Raw genomic sequence first — 12,010 nt, 5'->3', positions numbered from 1 at the left:
TTTAGTCCTCTTACTATGGATTTCCATGGTAAAAAAAAAAATCCTGTCTCGCAGGAATGCAGTTTGAATCCTGTGAGCAATCAATACTTGCTAAGTCCTTTGACTAGACCGACTAATAATTCTTCTTCTAGTCTTTCCACATTATAGTATACCCCTTCCCTGTACCCCAGGCTTCCCCTGCTTCCTCCCCACAAGAAAGAGCAAACAGATCCAATGGGAATCCCTTTCCAATCCATCACCCCTTCTTTGTGAATGGCCTGCCTGGTCTTCATAGGTAGCCCGGCTCCCAGTCTTCCTTTACCCTGCGTGCGACATTGAATTTCCCCTCCATTTTCCAGCAGGTATCTCTCCCAAACCCGAGTTCTGGTAAAGCCCCATGCCAGTTGAATGCATCACAATTTGTTGAAGATGCTGAGTGAACATAAGTACGGTGCTTAGACTATCTCTGTAAACTACTTTTCAGATGTGTGTTTTTCCTACCTTCTATTTCTAGAAAGTGAAATTCGTTACTCTACATGGAAGAAAGCTGTGATGAAGTCAGTGGGCTGGGTTACAACTCAGTCTTCAGAAAGTGGTAAAAATGTTTTTATTATTCTTGCACTTTGCCCTAGTATGTTAATTAACTTCTTTAAGTATCTAACCATTTACACTTAGTAAGGCTGCTCTGAAGAAAAGTATTATCATATGTCCGGAGTTTCTAACATTTTGAAAACATTTTAAAGTTCTAAACATAAAATGTAAATTATGAGATAGATACATACTTAATTCTATCCTGCCCTCTCTTTTCCTTATTAGTTTCCTGGTACTTCAGTGGGTAACTGAGCTTTCTAAAAGTAAAATTATTTCTTTCTTCTCAATGAAAAAGAAAATCAATTAGAGTTTTCCTTTTTTTTTTTTTTTCACTTAAGTGTCTCCTTTTACCTTTTTGGGGGGCTGTCTTCATAGCCTGAACCAACCAAAACTTAGGTTAATTTCAGAATATATTTCTCTACCTCCTAGGCTGATTCCAAGTTCTTAGTGAATGTACATTATGAGAACTCATTGGAGTCAAGAGGAAGAAATGTACCGAATAGTAAATTAGAAGTATCATAATAGATTGGGAAATACTCTTGGCAGAAAATAGAAAACTATTTTTTTCAGTCACTTAAGTAGGAAGGTATTGGGCTTAAGTAAACCATTCAGTCATAGACAGCCTTAAGCTGCCTTTACTATGTACTTGATAATTAAACAGATTTAAACGTTCCTTTAATATGCCATAATATTTAAATTTTTCGCTAAGTGAAGTTTTAGAATGTAATAAATAGAACAATGTCCAATAATGTACTGAAACATAGACTTTAATGGAGAAGAGTTTATAAAGGAAATATTACCTGCCTTCCAACCCAGAATTGCATATAGAATTACTTTTAATGTATTTGGCTTTTGGGAGATACTTCTGGAACCATCCATTACCACAGATCACTGATCTGTATTTTTAGTCCTGGATGTTCCTACCTGAAGCTTTTTTCCCTCCGAAATAAGCTTAATATCTTTTTTCTTTAAATCTTTTGTTCTGTGTAGTTTTCTTTCCAAGTTGGCGGCAAAGCTTTTCTTACTAAGCTTTTTGTGATTTTGAGACCCTTTATAACAAAACTGCTTGATCATAAGTTCTCCTAGCTTGGTGCTAGTTGGCTTGCAAGATACAACATGGACCCTGATTTATTTTCTAGTTGCCCTTAATCAGTGGCTAATGAGCAGTGGAGTCCTGTTTTCGTTGACTTGGTGGATTTTTTAAATGGCACAGTCATCCCTTTGTCCCTCCCTGCACCCAGTGTGACACACACACACACACACACACACATTCTTACTAGCTAGCAGTTGAAGATCAAATTTTAATTGAAAAATTCCCATAAAACCAATTGGTCATTTTCAATTTGTCTGCCTTACTCTCAATGAATTTAAAACATAAGAAAAAATTAATGAAAGGAAATTGCACGATTTCTTTAGTTTCTGCTGTTGAGTTGTAGATTTTTCATATTTGTTTTTGTTTCAGACTGCAGTGCATTTAAGAGTTTGAAGACATTTTTAGTAGATTTTTGAAACACACTGTATAATATTGAGTCTCTAGGCTCTATAATAAACTCAGAATTATATTCAATTAGTGACATGCTTATTGTATTTCTTCAAGCAGTGTAAACTATATATAACAGTAGGAGTACAGATAGAATCCTATTTTAATAATCTTGAAAGGATATTAGAATTGCTGTCTGGTCTTTCCATGCTCCTTAAATTGCTTTAATTTTTAAGGAAAATACTATGTTAGCTTAATTTCCAAAACAGTTCGCCACTTTTAAATCAGTCATATTTATTTTCTTATTTCTAATTATATTTGAATATTTTGTAAACAATTTTTAATACACATTTTGACATGTGTTTAAAATGTTGTAGAAGTGATTGAGAATCTGATATGTTTTAGAGAGAGCTCATCATAAATGATAAGCTTGGCTTTGCACTCCAGACACACTAAAACAACATTTTGGAAACAGATCAAATTGGTTTAAAATGCACAGCTATCAAATAACGTGTGTGTGTATGTGTGTGTGACCAAAAGGGGTATATTTTCATTAAATAAATGCCACCTGTTGCCTAACTGAAATATATATATATATATATATATATATATATATATATATAGTACAACACCAATTTAAAATTAATAATTAATTAATACCACCTAATTTGGTAAGGACTTGTGAATGCAGGGTCTTCTTTGCAAACTAAAACTCGCTGTAGCCATATCAGGAAATTAGTGATTAGAACTTAGCCTAACTGTAAAAAAACAAAAACAAAGAACTTAGCGTAACAGATACCTTGCTCTGAAGGAGCAAGAATATATGTTCCTTTCTGAAAATCAAATCGAAATGTGGTCTCTACAAATACGGAAACAAAAAGAAACTTTGGTTTTATCTGAAAAATAATAAAAGCAGTGATAAAATGGAGGAAAATGGTTTATATGCCTCTTTTAATCTGCCTTCTAAGGCAAAGAAATATGTGGTGAAGGGAAAAAAAAAAGCCTCTCCTGAAAAGGCAGATAAATGACTATCATCAGTTTATATAAAAAATTATGCCCATAGCAAATAACTAGCTGCATTTCAGTGAAACCTTTTCATCCAGTGGTTGTATATTCTTAAAACTTGGAGGTTAATTTTGAATATGCTTCTTTGTTAAAGAACATTAAATAATATAAATATATAATTTTTAAATTCAAGAATACCATATGTGGGGGCGCCTGGGTGGCTCAGTGGGTTAGGCCGCTGCCTTCGGCTCAGGTCATGATCTCAAGGTCCTGGGATCGAGTCCCGCGCCGGGCTCTCTGCTCAGCAGGGAGCCTGCTTCCTTCTCTCTCTCTCTGCCTGCCTCTCAGTGTACTTGTGATTTCTCTCTGTCAAATAAATAAATAAAATCTTTAAAAAAAAAAAAAGAATACCATATGTGTATAAAGAATATTCTTTAAAGGAAGAGATTTTGACAGAAGTTAGGTTAGAAAATATCAGCACAACCATATTCTCAGGCAATTTTTTTTTAAATTTGGATTCATGGGCTCCTGGCTAGCTTAGTCCGTAGAGCTTGCAGCTCTTGACCTTGGGGTCATGAGTTTGAGCCCCATGTTGGGTGTAGAGTTTACATACATACATTTATGGATTTAAAAAAATTCGGGTCTGCCTAGGTGGCTCAGTCAGTTCAGTGCTTACCTTCAGTTCAGGTCATGATCTCAGGGTTCTGGGATCAGAGCCCTTCATGGGGCTCCACACTCAGCGAGGAGTCTGCTTCTTCCTCTCCCTCTGCCCCTCCCCCTGCTTGTGCTCTGTCTGTCTCTCAAATACATATATAAAATCTTTTTAAAAATACATGGATTCATACAGTTTAGTTTTTAAGATTTTATTTTTAAGTAATCCCTGCACTCAGCATGGGACTCAAACCCACAACCCTGAGATCAAGAATTGGACACTCCACAGACTGAGCCAGTCAGGCACCCCTGTAATTGGGGGGGGCAGTAATAGTAATTGTGAGGTGCCTTTCCTTACATAGCACATTCTGGTTAAAAAAGAAAAAAACCCAATATTTTAGCAAAAATAGCCTTTGAAGTTCATTTTCACTAGACCAATATAACTCTAATATGATAGCTAAAGGATCTCTACTTTGAATTGGGTTGCTCATTTAGTATCTTTGGGGTAAGAATTTAAAAAAGCGAAAATCAACAGCCTCCCAAAAAGTTCTCCATCAGCTCTCTTCAGCTTTGCCAGTGGAAGGCTTATGTGGGTTTATATATGTATTATGTTCTTGGCTACCTGTGGCATGCTATCCGTATTGTTTGTTAACTGTCATAAGCCTTCAAGATTGATTATATTTTTGATTTGAAGTAATAACTCTGCTAGCTTTTATGAATATACTATTTTTATAACTTATTTTGTTTTGCTGTCATGTGATTCTTAACACAAATATTGTAATTATGTGTCTCTCTTTTGGTTTGCTTGACTGGAATTCCCTTCTACTTGGATGACCACAGGTGACCCTAGTATCTTCTGTAGTCTACCCTTGGGCTTTTTTATAGTGAGTAGCATGGTAATGTTAATCGGAGCAAGGTACATCTCAGGTCAGTTACTCTTTAAATTAGACAATTTTATTAGTTAGCACTAATGTATTTGTGTATAACTTGGCAGAAAATGTTTAGTGTTTTTCATTCTCCCTGTGCTTAGGAACCTGGAAAATCCATGACAGGTCTAATTTGTTAGACCAATTAATCTTTCAGGGCAGTCAGAATTGAGGACTGTGGCTCTGCTTAATTCTTTTATTGTTAGTAAATGACAGTTTCTTTGAGGGGCTACCTTCTGCTGTCAGCTGTGGCAGGAAGCAGAAGTGAAAGTAGTGCTGTGAAAGCTTACATGAAAGAATTTCAGAGTGACAGATGAATGTTCAAATATAATTTTCTGACAGTTTAATTGGCTCTCAAACGTACGTATTTTCTCTAAACTCAAGAAAACTTGCTATGCGAGTCTAAGTATTTCAGTTCTGGTTAAGAGTTTCCACCAGAGTATGTTAGCAGAGTCTCTGGAAAACTCTAAAATCGTGGAACATATATAGTCTCTTTTATTTTAGTTAAAAGAGTATATTTTGTGAGATGAAGTTTTAAAAATGATTGCTAAAATAATAAGAGTTAGACTTAAAACTGAAGTATTTTTTGCACATTAATTTCTGCTCATTAGAAAAATAAAACTACTTAGCATGTTATGAAATACATTGCATAACCTGTGATAATTTAAATGTAATAATTGTTCTGGGGAGCTTTTCCTGATGATAGCTCAATTTTTCTTCCAATTGAGGCTTAAGAGCTTATGTGGCAATGACTTGTCCCATATGTTACCAAGAAAGTGAAATGTTTTTTTCATAATTAGAGAAAGAGCTCAATTATTTCTCATAATTAATTAGATGTTGACCTGGGTTTAACATGTAAAATGTAAACTTTATTGATAACGGAAGGAACATCTGATTGTAGAAATCTGGCAAGCCTTAACTTGACGTCATTACTTTAGAGCTATATGTAAATTTGGAATGAAAAGTACTTACAGTAGCAGAACATTAGATTATCTTTTATTTTATTTATTTTTTTTTTTGCCTGAGAACTTAAAACTAGACTACCATTTTCCATATCCTTCATATTTGGGATCAGTTTATTCAAATCTGCTTTCGTAAAAACAGTACCTTATATTGGTATTAGTGCTTTCACCTTATGAAGGACTTCTGGATGCATAAGTCTATACAGAATTTATAGATGTCTTTTTTCTTTCTGCTTCTTGGGAATGTTTGGTGGAAAAGTACAAATATTGTAATCTTCCAAAATCTCCAAAATGAATATCCAAAAATATTTTCCAAATATTGTGATAATCCAAAAATAAGTAATTTAGGTTTACAAAGAAACTTATGACTTGTTTCAGGAAATGCTATATCATTATTTCATAATCCCGAGTTTTTTTTTTTTTTTTGCTACATAATGATGGTCTGGAAAGGCGGGAAAATATTGCAACTGAATGTTTTCAGTGATTTTTTTCCTCCTGTTTCCTCCTTGGTACCATGAGGATGAAAAGTCCTACTCTCTATCAGAATTGAGCCATATAGCTTATCTTATCTCTAAGCTAAGGGATACATTAGGTGTCTAAATTCCTAGGCTCCCAAATGGATATGATTACCATCTTTAGGTTCTCTCTCTTGGTAACATATGCTGAGATTTGAGAACAGTGGCAATCGCTTGCCTTGATAAACAATTAACAATAGTGTTAATATTTGCTAATTTTGGAATTGGCCTAGTTACATTTGTTTGCATTTTAACTGAAGCCAGTAGTTAGAAATAATGTGGAATGTGTAGCTCAAATGATTGAATAGTCTTCATTGCCTCAACTCCTAAATTGCATGTATGTCGTTACTGATACATGTGGTTTTTGTCCCTTGTTTTAGGTATCCCATAAATGATACCAACTCAACGGATTCCAAAGATGCGAGCTCTTTGCCTAGTGAGAGAATCCAGCGATTGTCTCTTAATGTGGTGACACTATTCATAGACTCTGATTTTATTTATAAGCCACTTGCTGCATGACCCTCCAAGTAGTCCTGTGGCTTGAAATAAAGAAAATGCAGCAGAAAGAATGCTATAGAAACATTTGGTGTGTTTTTTAACATCAAGAGTTAAGATTGGACCAGCCACCTTGAGGGCTGACCCCTCCTTTGCCATCGTGTCCTGCCCCATTCCCTCTGAGATCTAGGAAGAATTCAGGTCCTTCATTTCATTGGAATCTTTCATCAAACACACTCAAACGCTGATGATGGTCTTAGGATTTGGTTCTCTGCACTACACACACTTGACTAAGGGGTGATGACTAACCAGCTAAAAATGAGTGGCTTTTTGTTCCGTTTCTTTTTAACAGACCCTAAAAGTTCTCTTTTCTGCATATTAAGGAGGCCACAACATCTTCCCCAAATGTTTAAATGGACACCTCTATGGAATTCTTAAAATGCAAATTGAGTACTCTCATAGCTTAGACATTTTCCAGAAAGGTATTTGCCAAAACTGAAATTCTTCAGATACTTGACATGGTCTCACTCATTCACTGAATTGCCGTCTGGATCTTCTAGGGAAAGACACTTTTTCCTTTCTTTTTTCATCTCTCCTTTTTGTATTTCTTACTTTGTATGGTAACATACATGCCTATATATATTTTATATAGTGAGGGCAGCCCATTTATAAATCAAGAGTACATTTTACATGATCTCACTAATACAGTGAATATCTGTCTGGATCTTACAGGGAAGAACACTTTTTCTTTTCATCTCTCCTTTTTATATTTCTTGTGTGTCTAACATACATGCCTATATATTTTATATACAGAGGGTAGCCCATTTATAAATTCAGAGCACATTGTATTCAGTAGGTTATAATGGGGCTGGTCTTAAGTGGACCACTGTGTGTATAAATATTTTGGGGAAATCACTGTATACTTTTTGGGCAACGGTTATGCATATTTACCAGGAGAAACTTTTTCTTAAGAGAGCCAGCATTTAAAGTTTAAGTATATGTTCTTAGTCAATAAAAGAAAATGTACTTTATTGTGACTTCAGCTATATTTCTTATACCTTGCCTTTTTATTTAATTGTTTGAGCTGGATATATATCTTTTAAAAAAAAGGAAAAAGACAAAACTGTGGAATACTATGGTAAATATTGTTTTCAGACAAGCACTAGTCCATATACGGTTATCTTCCTTTGACATAATTTTAGAAATATTTGGGATTGTTTAGAGGGGATAGCAAAAAACACTGAAGTAGAAGAAAACCTTAGGAATAAAGCCAAGAATCTCTTTGTATCCAAATGTGTTATTAGTTGCTTGTAAGCAAGTATAATTTCTATTTGGGATCACGAGACGTATCTCCAGTTACTATCCTAATACAACTGAAGAAAGGTTTGCAATTAGAAATGGTTTCCAGTGAAACCAAGAATTTCTCAAAATAGTATTACATGTTATAAAAACCTACCTAATCCAGCATCTTACTGTCAATTTTATAAAATCCTAAAATTAATTTCTGTTTACTACAAATAAAATACTATCTCCTAATATTTTTTTCAACCAGTGATGAAAATGGGGAAATATTTATATATTAGTATAAAAGGTCTTGTTTTGTTTGGCATTAATGGTGGCTTGCATTTGCAATTCTGATAATGCTGTTTCTAAATTATTCAATCTACTTGGGTTTTATTGCTACAGCTGCCACTTGAGTGACAAAAATATTATAGAAAGGTACTGTGAAATTATTACTTTGTGATGAGGGTACTTTTAAACATAATTATGTTTCTACAAAATCAGTTAATTGTAAATAATTGTTAAATCACTGTGCAGATAATTTTAAGATTCCATTAATTTTCTATAAATTGAAATATTTATAAATGTTTGAAACTGTGCATATTGGTATTTAATGATAAAATGACTTAAAATAAATTGACCCCTCATTCTTACTTGCATTTCTCATTTATAGACTAGAACTTAAAATTAAGGTTAAACCCAGAAGGATGTTTCAGGAAACATAAAGCTCAGCTGTTAGCACTTGATCAGGCACACTCTGAAGAACTAACCAAGAGCCTAAGAAGTAGTTTTTGAAATGGTGAGCACCTTAATCATTCTATTGGAAAAGACTACACTGTCATCTCAGCATCCAGAAAAGAACCAGTGAGGCCAGAAATCATGATCACTTAGGGCCTCTTGTGCTAGCCATGCCTTTCTACTGGGTTCTTTCTGTTCTATCTGGGTTTGCTGATGGGAGTCAAGTGTGCCATGATTCTCTCAACCCGATGGCCAAAACTTCAACCTTTTTTTCTTTAGTTAATCTGTAAAACAAGTAAATGCATCTTTGCTTCTGTAACAATATCTTCGAATTTTTAGTGTTTCTTTTGAAACGCCCAATATTCTTTGCTTTCTGAGTGTTTTGTATCATGTTGGGAATGAAGAATGCTAGGTATTTATGAGAAACCAGCAGAAAAAGATGTTAACTAACAGCACTGATGGTAGAGTAGGTAGCATTTAACTCATAGTGTCTACCTAATGGTAAATAGAAGTACAAACATTATTTTTACAGCTTCAATGAGCTATAAAATTGATACACAGAGAACTGCACATATATAATGTATACACTTTGAGGAGTTGGGACATATGCCAACACCCATTATACCATCACCACAATCATGGTAATAAACAAATCCATGCCCTCCACACGTTTCCTTGTGTCCCTTTGTTTTGTGTGTATGTGTGTGGTAAGAATGCTTAACATGAGATCTACCCTCCTAATGCATTTTTAAGTGCACAGTACCATGTTGTTAACTGTAGACGGCACATTAGACAGCACATCTCTTGAATTTTCTCTTCTTTCGTAACTAACTAAAGCTATTGAACAGCAACTCTGCTTTCCCCCAATCCCTGGTAACCACCAACCTATCCTCTGTTAACTGTGAGTTTGACATTTTTGTTTCCTTTTTTGATTCCACACATAAGTGAGATTATGTGTGTCTGGCTTATTTCACTTAGCATAATGTCGTACAGGTCTAGTGATGTTGTTGCAAATGGTAGGGTTTCTTCCTTTTTTGAGGCTAAATAATATTTCAGTGTGTGTGTGTGTACATCTTTTTGTACATTTTTTTATCCATTCATCTGTTGATGGACCTTTGTGCTATTTCCATGTCTTAGATGTTGTGAATACTGTTGTAGTGAACATGGGAGTGTAGATAGTTCTTCGAGATCCCGATTTCCATTCTTCTGTGTAAATACCCTGAAGTGGGATTATTGAATCCTATAGTAATTCTTTTAGTTTTCCATAGTGACTGTACCATTTTACGTTCCTACCGACAGTGTAGAAGGATTCCAGAAATTATTTTTGACTAACTTGAATAGCGTATTTTAACTAAAAATACTGAAATAATGAAGTCGGCTTGATCTTTGTTTTTGCAACCTAGTAACTTTTTTTTTCCTGACCACTTTCATGAGGTCACGTAATAGTGGGAAAACTGAGTGACTCTGAGGGCGCCTGGCTGGCTCACTTGGCAGAGCCTGCAGCTCTTTATCTCAGGCTTATGAGTTTGAGCCCCATGTTGGACATAGAGCTTACTATAATAAGGAATAATAATTAATAATAACTGTTAAAAGCCTCTAAAGATTTCATTTTTTTAAGGAATCTCTAAACTCAGTGTGGGGCCCATACTCACAACCCTGAGATCAAGAGTCACATACTTCGACTAAGCTGGCCAGGCACCCTGAAAACTTAATTTTTAAATCAACTCGATTACTACTTGGCCTGTACTTTATATAGGCACTTAATTCCTGTTTTATGATAAAATACTAGCTATGCTAAACACCACAGAGGAAAAAACTCTCAAAAATATTTCCTGAGGTTTTCTTTTAATGGGTCATTTTCACTAAATGGGATTTAAATTACGTGTGGGGACTGCAAAAATACTCTGAGAAGCAGAAGGTAGGTTCAAAACAGGTTGCTCAAGGGGTGCCTGGCTGACTCACTTGGTGGAGTGTGCTGCTCTTACAATGTTAGGGTTGTGAGTTCAAGCCCCATGTTGGGTATAAAAATTACATAAAAATAAAATGTTAAAAAACAAATAAATTGGTACAATCACAGAACAGAATATGTGTAGCTTTAGAAAAGAATGATACTGTAGAAACATGGAAACTATCCAGGAAAAAATGAAAGAGTAAGGTGCAGAGGAGTGCATAAGTGTGCTCTTTCTATTAAAAGAAAAGCTAGGATGTTTGCCTATGCTGTGAGGACATCTTAAGGAGCTGTTAATAGTGTTTACTTAGTAGGACAGAAAGTAGTGATAATTGGACATGTGGGAGACAAGGGTGAGAAAAACCTTTTCACTTTATATCTATTTGAACTGCATTAATTGTTAGCATATGTAATCTTGAACCATGTTAATGTATTATTTGTTTATAAACCTAATTTAAGGGGTGCCTGATCTCAGCCCAGGTATTGATCTCCAGATGGTGAGGTTAAGCCCTGCGTTGGGCTCCATGCTGGGCATGAAGCCTACCTAAAAAAAAAATCTAACTTAAATTTCTGAATTTAAATTCAGAAGTCATTGTACATGAGTGTTCATGGCATCATTATTCATAATAGCCAAAAAAGAGGAAACAAGCTGTTGATGAATGGACAAATCAAAGGTGGTATAGCCATACAGTGGAATATTAATTCAGCCAAAAGAATGAATAAAGCACTGATACATCCATGTTGTAATATGATTGAGCCTTAGAAACTATACAAAGTGAAATAAGGACACAAAAGCCACATATCGTGTGATCCCACTTATAGGAAATGCCCAAAATAAGGAAATTCATAGAGGGACAAATGATTATTAGTTGCCTGAGTCTGGGCTGGCGGGGAAGGGAACAGAGAAGAAATTGCTAATGGGTATGAGGTTTTGGCGGGGGGCGGGTGTGTGATGAAAACATTCTAGAATTAGTGGTAAAGGTTGTACAACTCGGTGAATATACTAAAACCCACTGAATTACGCACTTTTAAAGGGGTGCATTTATGGCATATGTATTATATCAATGAAATATATAATGTTATGAATTCAGATGTTGTAAGTTAGTTACCCACAGGCAAATTCAGCCCACAGGCTTGTTTAAAATAACAAAATTGTTTTTAATTTGCATTAATGTAAAGTCAGCCTATGACCAGTCCCTGATGGGATGTGAGTTTGTAATCTCTGAAATGAGCCCTCAGAAGGAAGGCTCCTTGGAAAAATGGAGGTTAGTAAATTTAACTTTTTTTCTTCCGTTTCCATTAACTTTTTCAAGTACCTAATATTGGAAATACGGGAAATGATTTAGTCACTAATACATAAAAGATTGTGATGAAACGGAAGATCTGGCCTTCTATTCACCTTCCCAGAGGTTTCCATGGATGTCTGTCCAATAGAATGT

The 12,010-nt window shown here is 35.1% G+C and overlaps 1 protein-coding gene across 9 annotated transcripts in view; it reads left to right on the top strand.

The window, feature by feature from the left end:
* The window catches only part of GK (glycerol kinase), a 78,309-nt gene extending 69,771 nt beyond the window's left edge, over nucleotides 1-8,538 (top strand). For 4 of the 9 annotated variants that reach the window (XM_082717928.1, XM_082717923.1, XM_082717924.1 and 1 more), the window contains 3 exons: nucleotides 494-574; nucleotides 4,547-4,633; nucleotides 6,490-8,538. In XM_082717928.1, the coding sequence (XP_082574054.1) occupies nucleotides 494-574; nucleotides 4,547-4,633; nucleotides 6,490-6,500 (179 nt within the window). In that variant the 3' untranslated portion in view covers nucleotides 6,501-8,538. Of the gene's footprint in view, nucleotides 1-493; nucleotides 575-4,546; nucleotides 4,687-6,489 lie in introns of those variants that run through there. The other 5 variants (XM_082717930.1, XM_082717929.1, XM_082717927.1 and 2 more) reach the window with 2 other exon arrangements.
* The last annotated feature ends 3,472 nt before the right edge of the window (nucleotides 8,539-12,010 follow it).

This window comes from Mustela nivalis, assembly GCF_964662115.1.
Source record: "Mustela nivalis genome assembly, chromosome: X".
Classification (NCBI taxonomy): domain Eukaryota; kingdom Metazoa; phylum Chordata; class Mammalia; order Carnivora; family Mustelidae; genus Mustela; species Mustela nivalis.
The sequence above is the reverse complement of the archived record's forward strand: the minus strand, read 5'-3'. Positions and strand labels throughout refer to the sequence as shown.